At 34.1% G+C, this 12946-nt stretch overlaps 1 protein-coding gene across 1 annotated transcript in view; it reads right to left on the reverse strand.

Moving 5' to 3' along the window:
- Positions 1 to 3801: 3801 nt before the first annotated feature.
- The window catches only part of LOC126884044 (glucose-6-phosphate isomerase), a 72385-nt gene continuing 63240 nt past the window's right edge, over positions 3802 to 12946 (reverse strand). The window contains exons 6-7 of the mRNA XM_050649832.1: positions 7568 to 7931; positions 3802 to 4093 (exon numbers count right to left, since the gene is read on the reverse strand). Coding sequence (XP_050505789.1) covers positions 3903 to 4093; positions 7568 to 7931 — 555 coding nt within the window. The 3' untranslated portion in view covers positions 3802 to 3902. The remainder of the gene's footprint in view (positions 4094 to 7567; positions 7932 to 12946) is intronic.

Consider the following 12946-nt stretch of genomic DNA (forward strand, 5'->3'; position numbering starts at 1 on the left):
GGGGAGTTTTAGATCTAGATGTGTTATAGAAAAAATATGGTGCAACTTTTAATTTTAAGAAAAACGTGGTTTAATTTATTTTTTTATTTTTAGGGTACAACTGCAATTTTGACAATATTCCCCCACCTAAAATTTAAAATAAATTTTATTTTCGTTTTCGTCAGGGTCAAAAACATAATCTAAGGCCAAAATTGGCCATTTACCACCCATTGTCAGTATCTCGAAAAATACGCGGTATATTAGGGATTTCTAATGTCGACATTAAAAGTTGCACTATTTTTTTTTTCTATAAAACATTTTGATCTTAAATTCTCCATAAAATTTCTTAGTACTCTCTATTTTAACATAAACGTGATTAGGAAGCTAAATTTTAAACTTCGTCACACAACTTTTGCGATTAAACTTTGCAATGCACAAATCCGCACTTTTTCCTTTGAAAAATTCATAACCTTTATCAGAATAAGAATAAAAGCTTGAAACAGGTACCGTTGTCTTCAGAAATGTTAGAGCTATATATTGTAAAATACTAAATTTCAGAAAAAAATGTTAAAATAGAACAGAGTTGTAGCGAGGTAAACGAAGAAAAACGTGATTTTATTTTTTTATTTTTGGGGTAAAATTGCGATTTTGACAATGTTCCCCCACATAAAATTCAAAATAAACCTAATTTTCCTTTTCAGCACCCTCGAAAATATAAAGTATGAATAAAATTAGCCATTCACCTCTCCGTGGTCAGTATCTCGAAAACTAAGCGCTTTTTTGAGGGTGTGCCGCTCGTGTATAATGTATTGTTGGTCTCCCTTTGGGTCGCTTTTTATCATATTATGTTGTTGAATTATGATTCTTACTGGCTCAAAGGATTCCATGTGGTTTACATTACCTATTCATCTCAGTTTCTCAAGCTTTATCAGCTGTACCACATTAGGATCTTCGTAGACCTAATACTTACAATTGGAAATTATATTATCTCTGCCAAATGCCATTTTCGCATACATCACCACCTTCGCAAATGACTTCATATTTTTTTTTCATAGGAATATACAGGGCCGTTAGCACTTCTTCTTCTTAACGTGCCCAATCAAGTCCCCTTGACGTTGGCGATTAACATGGCGAAACTGTCTCTGTCTCGAGCTACTCTAAATAGTTGTTCTGCTTTCTTTATTCCTGTCCACTCCCGGATATTCTTCAACCAAGAGGCCTGTTTTCTACCAATTCCTCTGCGTCCTTCGATTTTACCCATCATAATAAGTTGAAGAATATTATACCGGTCTCCCCCTACTACGTGTCCAAAATAGGCCATCTTTCTATATTTGATGTTATCAAGCAGCTCGCGGGCAGCATTTGCTCTCTTAAGGACGGCCACATTTGTCAGCATAGCCGTCCATGGTATTTTCAGTGTACGTCTGTGCAGCCACATTTCAAAGGCCTCCAAACGATTAATGGTGGATATTTTTAATGTCCATGCTTCGACACCATACAAGAGGACTGACCAAGTGTAACATTTAATCATGCGCTTTCGAAGTTGAAGTTGAAAGTTATCATTACCTCATTTTTAAAAATGTCGTGCGGGCTATCTAGATTCTACATTTTATCTCTTTATGTGGATCTAGTTGTTCAGTAATATGGCAACCAAGATATTTAAAACTGGGTACTCTTTGAATTATATGACCATCAACGTATAACCGTGAATCTTTATGGGCCAAACGGCTAAATACCAAACTCAAAGGCCAAACACAGAGCCCAAACTCGCTTCCCACTGTGTCAATGGCATTTAAAAGATGTTGTAATCCATTCATCTCATCACTTAAAATAACTGTATCGTCTGCATATCTGATTGTATTTATCAGAATTCCATTAACTTTCACATCCCATTCCAATAAATTATGCAACGCTTAGCGCTTCCTTAAATATTATATCTGAATATAAATTGAATAACAGTGGGGACAGTATACAACCCTGTCTGATACCTCTTTGTATTTTGCATATTTCTGTTGATTTTCCATTTATGCAAGCTGTTGCTGTTTGATGCCAGGATAATTTTTCTATGATTCGTACATCTTGAATATCAACTCCTTTATCCTTTATATTTTAATTAATTTGTGATGTACTCGATCAAAGGCCTTCTCATAGTCAATAAATACAGCAAAGGCGTCTTTCCTTTGATCTCGGCATTTCTGCAATAATACATTTGGTGCAAAGAGTGCGTCCCGGGTTCCCAGTCCATTTCTGAAGCCAAATTGTGTTTCATCCTGGTCTTCTTCACATTTATCTCTGATTCTACTGTGGATGATACGTAGAAAGATTTTCAAAGTGTGGCTCATAAGGCTTATCATTCTATAATCGCTACAGTTTTTCGGACGTTGTTTTTTTTGGTAGGGTTATGAATTCGGACTTTAGCCAATCTTCAGGGATATCACCAGTCGAATAAACATCATTAAAAAGTTTGACTAGTATTCCAATGTTTTCCTTATTTATGAGCTTTAACATTTCTGTAGGTATGTTGTCAGGACCAACGGCTTTCTTGTTTTTTGCCAATTTTATAGCATGTAATATTTCTGATTTTAGTATTTCTGGTCCTTCACCTTCATCTAAAGTCTCCAGTTCTTCGGGTCTATCATCATTATACAGTTCATTTATGTAATTATACCAGGTGGTTCGAATTTAGTGTTCGTCTATTATCATTTTTCCCGACGAATCGGTTATTGTATGTGGAGTTTTCTTATGATAAAGACCAGCTACTTCTCTAACTTTTTTAAACATATTAAACGTATCATGTTTTTCATTCAACTTTTCTAATTCCTTGCATTTATCCTCCATCCATTTTTCTTTAACTACCTTTATTTTTTGTTTAATTAGTTTCTGTTTTTCTTTGTATTCTGTCTTGTTATCTTTCAGTTTTCTTCTCTGCTCCATCAATTCCAGAATTTCATCAGTAATCCATTGTTTTATATGTCTGTATTGTTTTCATTTGTTGAATTCTTTAGCTGATTATTCAGGTCATTTTCTATTAGCTTTTTGTTGGATGCTGATATATGTAATTTTGGTGTTTTGGGGCTTTCTTCGACTTTTTTGAGCTTCACTTGGATGTCAGCTATTAGAGGGTTATGGTCTGAACCGATATCTGCACCAGGATATGTTGTTGAGCTCTTGACACCATTCTTAAATCTCTTGTTTACTAGAATATAATCTATCTGATTTCTAATTATATGAAGGTCTCCTGGTCCCTGCCATGTGTATAATCTTCTTTTGTGTAATTTGAACCATGTATTTGCGATTATCATGTCATGTTCTTGACAGAACTGGTATAATCAATCGCCTCTTCCATTGCTCTCCCCTAGTCCATATTCACCTACCAGGTCAGATCTTCGTCCTTGGCCAATTTTCTCGTTAAAATCTCCAATAATATATGTGATTTCGTTCCTTTTTATATTAAGTGTCTGTTTTAATTGACTATAGAATGATTCAACATCATTGTCATATTTTTTTTTCTGAAGTAGGGGCATATATCTGGATAACATTGACATTAAATGGTTTACTATTTAATTGGAGTATCGCTAGCATGTCGTTCACAGGTACAAAATTTTTCACATATTTCTTGAATTTAGATGTTATAAATATGCCAACTCCATTCCTATGATGTATGTCATCTTCTACACTTCCAGAATAGTATAGTGTGCCTTCATCTTGTTCACATGTTCCCGCTCCAGGTCACCGGAGCTCACTGATTCCCATTGCCGTTAGCACTACAATTTAAAAACAATGTGAATTGTACAAGGTGCAGGTAAAGCAAAAAGATTCATATACAATTTACACATTGTTTTTATTAAAAACAACGCCAACATGTCAATATATATTTCATTTCTAACACATAAATATTACATCCTGATATCAGCGTATAAAAATTAGGAGCTGTTAGCTTTAATGAAGTTGATAAGCCCGTTTGTGGATCCATCGTGAGAAGATACTGGTCTAGAGTCTTGCAATTCGGGCTCGATTGCCTTCGCCAACTGTTTACCCAATTCTACTCCCCATTGATCGTAGGAGTTAATATCCCAGATAATTCCTTGGGTGAAGATTTTTTGTTCATATAAAGCTGAAACAAAAATAAAAATAAATTGAAGAATCTCAGATGCAGAATCCAGACATCTCATATGTCTTATTAATTGAAAAAGTCGCAGATTGAGGATGTACCAGTAAGAACTTTCAACACGAAAAATCTCAGTTTTAAAATACTATTTACCATTTTAATTCTTATTAAATTGGTGGATTCTGCATCTGAGATTCTTCAATTTGTTAGTAGATGTCGCTGTATCGCGTCTGATGGGAAATTTGAATTATTTTTCAGATTCCCTTTAAAATGATGGCAGAGCTGTTTTTCGGTCCAGAGGTAGGCACACTAACGAAAGCTACTGAGGACGCCTGAAATGGTAGAAACAGAGCCTGTCTAGCTGGTGTGCAACCCTCTGAATCGAAAACAAGCAAAACCATCATTTATTATTTTTATTTCCTTTACTCGGATTTGAGTACTGAAAGTTTCTCTGCTGTCCGTTTTTCCTAGACGAATGAAAGAGGAATGTGATCGTTTCCCTTTCGTTTTCTATATTCGTCGTCTGCTGTCTTATTAATTGAAAAAGTCGCAGATTAAGGATGTACCAGTAAGAACTTTCAACACGAAAAATCTCAGTTTTAAAATACTATTTACCATTTTAATTCTTATTAAATTGGTGGATTCTGCATCTGAGATTCTTCAATTTGTTAGTAGATGTCGCTGTATCGCGTCTGATGGGAAATTTGAATTATTTTTCAGATTCCCTTTAAAATGATGGTAGAGCTGTTCTTCGGTCCAGAGGTAGGCACACTAACGAAAGCTACTGAGGACGCCTGAAATGGTAGAAACAGAGCCTGTCTAGCTGGTGTGCAACCCTCTGAATCGAAAACAAGCAAAACCATTATTATATTAAAAATAAAAATGTTATTTTCTACATGTCGAATTCATTATATAGAAATATATACTCACGAACAAAAATATTGCATATCGACGGCGAAAAGGCAGAAACGCGTAAGTGGCAACATGATGATTTTACATGAGACCAACAAAACGAATCATTTTGCATTTAGGGCCTATCTTATCTGTGTACTTCGGTTAACAGATTACTTGATTCGTGGTCGAAATTATTTTTCATTCATTTTATCGTTCCCCGTTAGAGGACAGTCTAACCATACTCCGGTACAAAGATTGTAATATTTGCACTATCTTCTTCGTTTCATTATGGTCCAATTCAGTTTTCTTGCAAAGCCTCTTTGACAAGGAATAGATTCCGAAACATCAGGTGTCTGAGGATGGTAACAGACTCGAATTGAATCAAAACGAAACGATTATTTTCTTTCTTGTCATACCATACTCTGTATTAGAGTACAAAATGACCACGTTTCATATAAGTAATCTGCAACGCATTATTGGAGTGTTTTCCTAGCGCCGCCGCTTACTACTGTGTAGCTCGGTTAACAGATTACTTGATTCGTGGTTGAAATTATTTTTCACTCATTTCATCGTTCCCTGTTAAAGGACAGTCTAACCATACTCCGGTGCAAATATTTTAATATTCGCACCATCTTCTTCGTTTCGTTGATTTCGTGATTATGATATTCCTCTATTAATCTATGTTTTTCTTTGTCATCTTCTATTGTTTCTGGTACTTCACAGATAAATTTCTACATTTTTCAATATTTTGTTTCCTTGTTTAATAAATTCATCAAATGTGCACAATTTAAAAATAATATCGTTTACTTATATTATCTTTACTTTACGTACTGCATTCTCTACCGCCAGCTTATCAAGCTGTGCCAACATTTGATTTAAATCGAAGTGATTGAATCCTGTGGCTATGCTCTTGCTGCATTTTATTTTGTTTTTGGTCCTAATGCTCAGTCTTGGCGAGATCAGTTCTGCTCCAAAAGGTAGTCTATGCGTCTCTAAATTATTTAGTACCTTTCTTACTGTTTGTTTGGGGGCTTCTGGCTGTAATGTAAGTTTATTTTCTGCTTCGGTTTGCTTTGATTCTTTTTCCTTTTCTCTTGACTGAGCTCGTGTTATATCTAGTATATGAGTGTTGTCTATGTTTAAGTTCTTTAGTTGATGCAATGTTATTCTTGAAAAACTGTCTGCGTAGTTATTTTTCCCTGTTATATACTCTATTTCGAAATCGTATTCCTCTAAATCTAATCTGATCCTTGTAAGTTTTGAGGTTGGTTTCTTCATTGAAAATAAATGTGTTAATTGTTTATGATCCGTTTTTACCAAAAATGTTGGTGCTCCATATAAATAACATTTGAAATGATTAATTCCCCAATGAATCGCTAGTAATTCCTTAATGATTATAGGTTTATTACATTCTCCCTTGCTAAAACTTCTTGATGCGTATGCTATCGGTAGATCTATTCCGTTATAATATTAACTTAAAATTCTGAACAACTCTCGTTGGATGCGTCCGTCGTTAGAATGAATTGTTTATTGAAATCAGGATATTTTAAGATTGGTGGTTTCATTAAAGATGATTTGAGCTTATTGAATGCTTCTTCACATTCCTTTGACCAAAAAAATTCTACTCCTTTTCTCGATAATCTGTTTAGTGGTCTGCATATTTCAGCAAAATTTTGAGTAAAACGTCTATAGTAATTACAAAATGCTACGAATCTTGTTGTCTCTTCTGTTGTCTTAGGCGTCGAGTATTGTTCAATCGTTGGATATTTTGCTTTATCTGGTGATACTCCTTCCTGAGAAAGATCATGTCCTAAATATGTGACTTCTCTTCTAAAAAATTGACATTTCCCTGGGTTAAGTTTCAAATTGAATTTTTGACATGTCTCAAATGTTTTTTTTTTAGGTTGTCTAAGTGATGTTTTTCTGATATTCCTATTACTACTATATTGTCCATGTAAAGAAATGCTTTGTCCGGTGTTAAACCTGAGAACGCTATTGACATCATCCTTGAAAAGCTATTCGGGCTTACGTTTAATCCAAAAGGTAATCTGGTAAATTGAAATGCTCCATTCTCCGTGCTAAACGATGTGTTTTTTGGCGATGATTTTTCTAATGGTATTTGGTGAAAACCTGACATTAGGTCTATAACTGAAAACCATTTTGCTCTTCCTAGTTGATCTAATATCGAATCTATTCTTGGTAATGGGAATTTATCTGTCACTATTTTCTTGTTCAGTTGTCTAAAATCTATGCATAACCTCCATGCTTTATTTCCATCTATAGCCTTTTTCGGTACCAGCACTACCGGGCTGTTGTACTTTGATGTAGACGGTTCTATGATCCCTTGGTCTCTCAATTTTTGTACTTGTCGGTTTAACTCTTCTGTTTGTACATGCGGTGTCCTATAGTTCTTGGCAGAGTCGTACCAAAAGTTGAACAGACAGTATACCCGATTTTTAAGAGGTAATCCATAAGGAATAAGAATGTTTAAATGCGTTTTCTCAAAACTTTACTTTTGTGAGTTAGTGGATTTTCCCAGTACGCCCACGATATGTACTTTTAGTTGTTAATATATTACATACTTACCAATTAAAGCTCCAAGAATAAATGGAGTAACCTTTTTAACAACAATACTGTTAGTTGGTCTATTTCCCAGAAAAACTTTGTGTGGTAATATTTTCTGGAGCGCTTCTCCTTGCAAACCTTGCTTCTCCAACTCGGCTTTAGCAACTTCTGGAGTTTTTCCGGCCATTAAAGCCTCGGTTTGAGCCAAGAAATTGGCCAAAAGGATCTTGTGATGCGTTCCACCGCTAATTGGGTTGTGTGTGGTGGCCGGGGCGATAAAGTCCGCTGGAATGGTTTTGGTACCTTGATGGATAAGTTGATAGAAAGCGTGTTGTCCATTAGTACCAGGCTCTCCCCACACTATTGGACCAGTTTGGAAGTTAACCTAAAAATGTACATAGCTTTACCTTATAACTTTAAAACCAACTACATTTCTGATAAAAAAAACCGGACACTTTGGTATGTTTTTTTTTAATTTTGTCAGTGTATATTGGTTTTAATGGGGAGAAAGTAAATAATAGAGTTTTTATTATTATTAAATAATAGTTAATAATAAAGTTAATAATAAACAAGCTGAGAGATAGCTATCAAGCTGGGATAGCTATCAAGCTGGGATAGCTATCAAGCTGGGACTTCTCCAAACAGACCATCTCCCGTATTATCAATACGTCCCTGAGAGTATGCTTGAGGATGGCAACTACAAGCTATACTGGGACCGCACTGTGCTCACAGACCAAACAGTGGCACATAATAGACCAGATCTCGTACTAGTTAATAAATTAACAAGACAAACAACACTAATTGATGTGGCGATACCTAGCAACAATAATCTACGTAGTAAATTTACTGAAAAGATCGCCAAATACAGAGATCTAGAAATTCAAATACGAAGGCAATGGAGAATGCAAAGTACCCAGACGATACCGATTATTATTTCTACTACTGGAGTCATTCCGAAGACCCTCCTCGAAAGCATAAAAAAGCTGGGTCTGAATGAACATCTTTATAAGACCATGCAGAAAGCTGTACTACTCGCGATGGCCAGATGCGTACGAAAATTTCTGGGAGATACACCTGCATTCCAAGTCACCTAGGGCTCGATAACACGGAAAGAGTCCCACCAGAGCTCAATCCTTTTGATACCGTAAGTATCTGGGATGAGTCAATTTTCCCCTTAGAGGGAGTGTGAGCCGTATGGCTAAATCTGATAAACAAGCTGAAAGTGCATTATCAATTATCATAAGCATTATCATAACGAAAACTTTGTTTACTTACGTATTTTAATTCATAATATGGAAAATTCCTATTATGAAAAGTTGTTCAGAATTAAAAATTATGTTTTAATGTGCAATTATATCATTCTAATTTAAATGTTGTGAACTACACTCACCGGCAGAGAAAACGGGCACCCCAAAAAATGGGTCATTTTTAATGTCTTGTATTTCCTAAACCTGATGTCCGATTTAAGTAATTTTTTTTTTATATGTTATAGCCTTATTCTTTATCAATATCGCTGTAATAATATTGTTGCTAGACAGGTACATTGTCATTGTATACAGGGTGTACGAATCAAACTGTGTTTTTTTCTCAAACTTTGGAACACCCTGTGGAATGTTCTAGCTTTTATAAAATACTGAAATTATAACCAAACTATTGGGACCGTGCAAGTTCGGCAAAGCGACCTCTATTTCTACGCTCTGTACTTTTATTCGCACTTTTAATTATATTGGCCAATTATATTAGTCCTGGTTGCTGGATAATTGTCAAGGCCATAGTCCAAAAAAATAATAAGAAGAAAAAATAAGATGCAGGTTATGTTATGCAAACATAAACAATTGTATGTAGTAAATAAAATTAGTTATTAAAATGCAGTACTGCAAGCAAAATACAATTAAATTTACCTTTATATAATAATTGCATATCATATCAGTATTGTGGAGCAATATATAATTTTTCTGCTTCGATGACAGAAGGTATGAAATATACGTCAATTTGACAATTTCAATTGACAATATGAATTATTTAAGATAGTTGCAATATTTCTCCGCGACTCGCGCACGGTCGTTTCTCGTTTCCCTTCCAAGTACTTGCACACCGCGAATAGCCTCAGGTTTTCTTAACATTCTGTTTTTTGATTCATTCGCTTATGTTGGATAATAAAAAAGTTAAGCACTTTAACAACTACCCCTGTTTTTCGTTAATACAGGGTGTTTTTAAATAAGTACGGCAAACTTTAAGGGGTAATTCTGCATGATAAAATAATGACAGTTTGCTTTATAAACGTATGCCCGCAAATGCTTCGTTTCCGAGATAGGGGGTGTTGAAATTGTTCTTACAAACTGACGATTTATTTATTTCTCTAAAACGGTTTGTGATATGCAAATGAAATTTGATAGTTTTTAAGAGGTAGTTATTGCGCATTTTTTGGCATACAATTAAGAATTTTATATTCACCATTGGCGTGCATACGGGTATAAATATTTTAGATATATCCCGTATGCACGCCAATGGTGAATATAAAATTCTCAATTGTATGCCAAAAAATGCGCAATAACTAGCTCTTAAAATCTACCAAATTTCATTTGCATATCATAAACCGTTTTAGAGCAATAAATAAATCGTCAGTTTGTAAGAACAATTTCAACACCTTCTATCTCAGAAACGAAGCATTTGCGGACATATGATTATGAAGCAAACTGTCATTATTTTTTAATGCAGAATTACCCCTTAAAGCTTGCCGTACTTATTGAAAAACACCCTGTATTGACGAAAAACAGGGGTAGTTGTTAAAGTGCCTAACTTTTTTATTATCCAACATAAGCGAATGAATAAAAAAACAGAATGTTAAGAAAATCTGTGGCTATAGTTGGGTTTTAATTTTAGTATTTTATAAAAGCTAGAACATTCCACAGGGTGTTCCAAAGTTTGAGAAAAAACACAGTTTGATTCGTACACCCTGTATACAATGACAATGTATCTGTCTAGCAACAATATTATTACAGCGATATTGATAAAGAATAAGGCTATAACACATTAAAAAAATTACTTAAATCGGACATCAGGTTTAGGAAATACAAGACATTAAAAATGACCCATTTTTTGGGGTGCCCGTTTTCTCTGCCGGTGAGTGTATAAAGGTACTTTACTGTTGATCGAAATTCATATTTTTTATATACCTCGTATAAAATTAATAAAAGTTGATATGATGGTTGCATTATAAATCTTAGACCATGAAGAGCTTTTTATGAAGAAAAAACTTTTCTTCGTCAAATTAAAAATAAAAGAGTTATAAATGAAAATGTTGGTATCCATAATTTGAGAAAAATCTTTAAATATTTTTTTCCATTAGAAGGATGTAATTGCACATATGGGACCATAATTTTTTATTCCAAACAACATTTCATATAGTCGGTTCGTTAAACTCAGACACAACTGGCTAGTGATTTTAGTCAGTAATTTTGCCAATTGGACAAAAAAAAATAATTACTAAATAGTTAATAATTACTAAATATTTAGTAATTTTGCCAATTTTAGCAAAATTTACAAAAAAACAAAAAATTGCCTACTAAAATCACTAGCCAGTTGTGTCTAAGTTTAGCGAACCGACTATAATAACAATTTTCATTTCATAATAAATGGAACAGTCCATTTATCATTAGGTACTCCCATTAAAGGGGAGGCCGTATACTCGTATAAACGTTTTTAAAGTTTTTAATAAATTATTGCTTTCAAAATATATTCAAATTTTATTTTTGAACACCTTATTTACCTATTTTATATAATAATTCACTATCAAATGTCATTGATATTTTATTAATACGTACTTAATTTAAAATTTAGTTTGACATTCACGAAGTGTCAAACTCAAATGTAAATAACCTATGCTTTGCTTAACAAATTCAGATTAAAAAACTAGCCTACTTACTATCAACGATTTCAGCTGACGTTTAGTGTGTCGGCAGAAAATAAAAGGATTGTGACGTCACATTTTAGAATTTGAGGTCGATTATCTCGAAGAGGGTTAGAGATATCGAAATGCCGATTTCAGATTTGGATTCAGAAGACAAAACTACATAAGAATCCATCAATAAATCTGCTCTAAGTATTGCAGAAGCGGCAACGCAATAACACACAGACTTTGCGAATTTATAAACGAAAAGTTTTTGTTGAAAACATTCATTCGAAACAATAAAAATGGTTCTCTTAATGTCTTTAAATGATTGCGTCACCTTAGAAATAAAATTTTGACATTTGGCAAAAAATTATACTTTAGCTTGTTTACTAGCAACAAATTTCTTGCACTTACGACAAGTTTTAGGTTTATTCTGATAAGTTCAGCTGACTACTCATTAGGGTTTTCAAATCGTGTTAGTATGACTATGACTCTGAAATAATTCAAAAGTTGTGGCATTACATAAACATGGTCGCAGTATACGTTATATTGCAAATCATTTGAATATTGCCAAAAGAACCTCTAACACGAAGTACCATCAGACTGGAGAACACACTAGAAAACCAGGATCAGACAGAAAAAGGTGCAGTGATGAAAGTTTTTAAAGATTTCCGCATTACGGAACCGCTCTTTAATAGAGAGTTTTTAGACCCTCTACTTTTTGACATACGGTAAACGTAAAAACGATATACTTGTCATGCGCACTGAGTAGTAAATAAGGAATAACGTGTTTGCCTAAAATACACTGCGCGTCAGAGAAAACGGGCAGCCCAAAAAATGGGTCATTTTTTATGTCTTATATCTCCTAAACCTGTTGTCCCATTTAAGTTTTTTTTTAATATTTTATAGCCTTATTCTTTAACAATATTGCTATAACAATATTGTTGCTAAACAGGTGAATTTTTATGGTATACCGGGTGTACTAATCAAACTGTGTTTTTTTCTCAAAGTTCGCAACATCGTGTGGAATATTCTAGCATTTATAAAATACTGAAATTAAAACCCAACTATAGTCTCAGGTTTTCTTAACATTCTGTTTTGTGATTCATTCGCTTATGTTGGCTAATACAAAAGTTAGGTACTTTAACAACTAGCCATGTTCTTCATCAGTACAGGGTGTTTCTAAATAAGTGCGACAAACTTTAAGGGGTAACTCTGTATTAAAAAATAATGACAGTTTGCTTCAAAATCGTATGTTTGCAAATGCTTCGTTTTCAAAATACAGGATGTTGAATTGTTTCTTACAAACTGACGATTTATTTATTGCCCTAAAACCGGTTGAAATATGCAAATGAAATTTGGTAGGTTTTAAGAGATAGTTATTGCGCATTTTTTGACATGCAATTAAGAATTTTATATTCACCATTGGCGCGCATACGGGTAATATGACCTATCATATTACCCGTATGCACGGCAATGGTGAATTTGAAATTCTTAATTGTATGTCA

This window comes from Diabrotica virgifera, chromosome 4 (assembly GCF_917563875.1).
Source record: "Diabrotica virgifera virgifera chromosome 4, PGI_DIABVI_V3a".
In the NCBI taxonomy this organism is placed as follows: Eukaryota; Metazoa; Arthropoda; class Insecta; order Coleoptera; family Chrysomelidae; genus Diabrotica; species Diabrotica virgifera.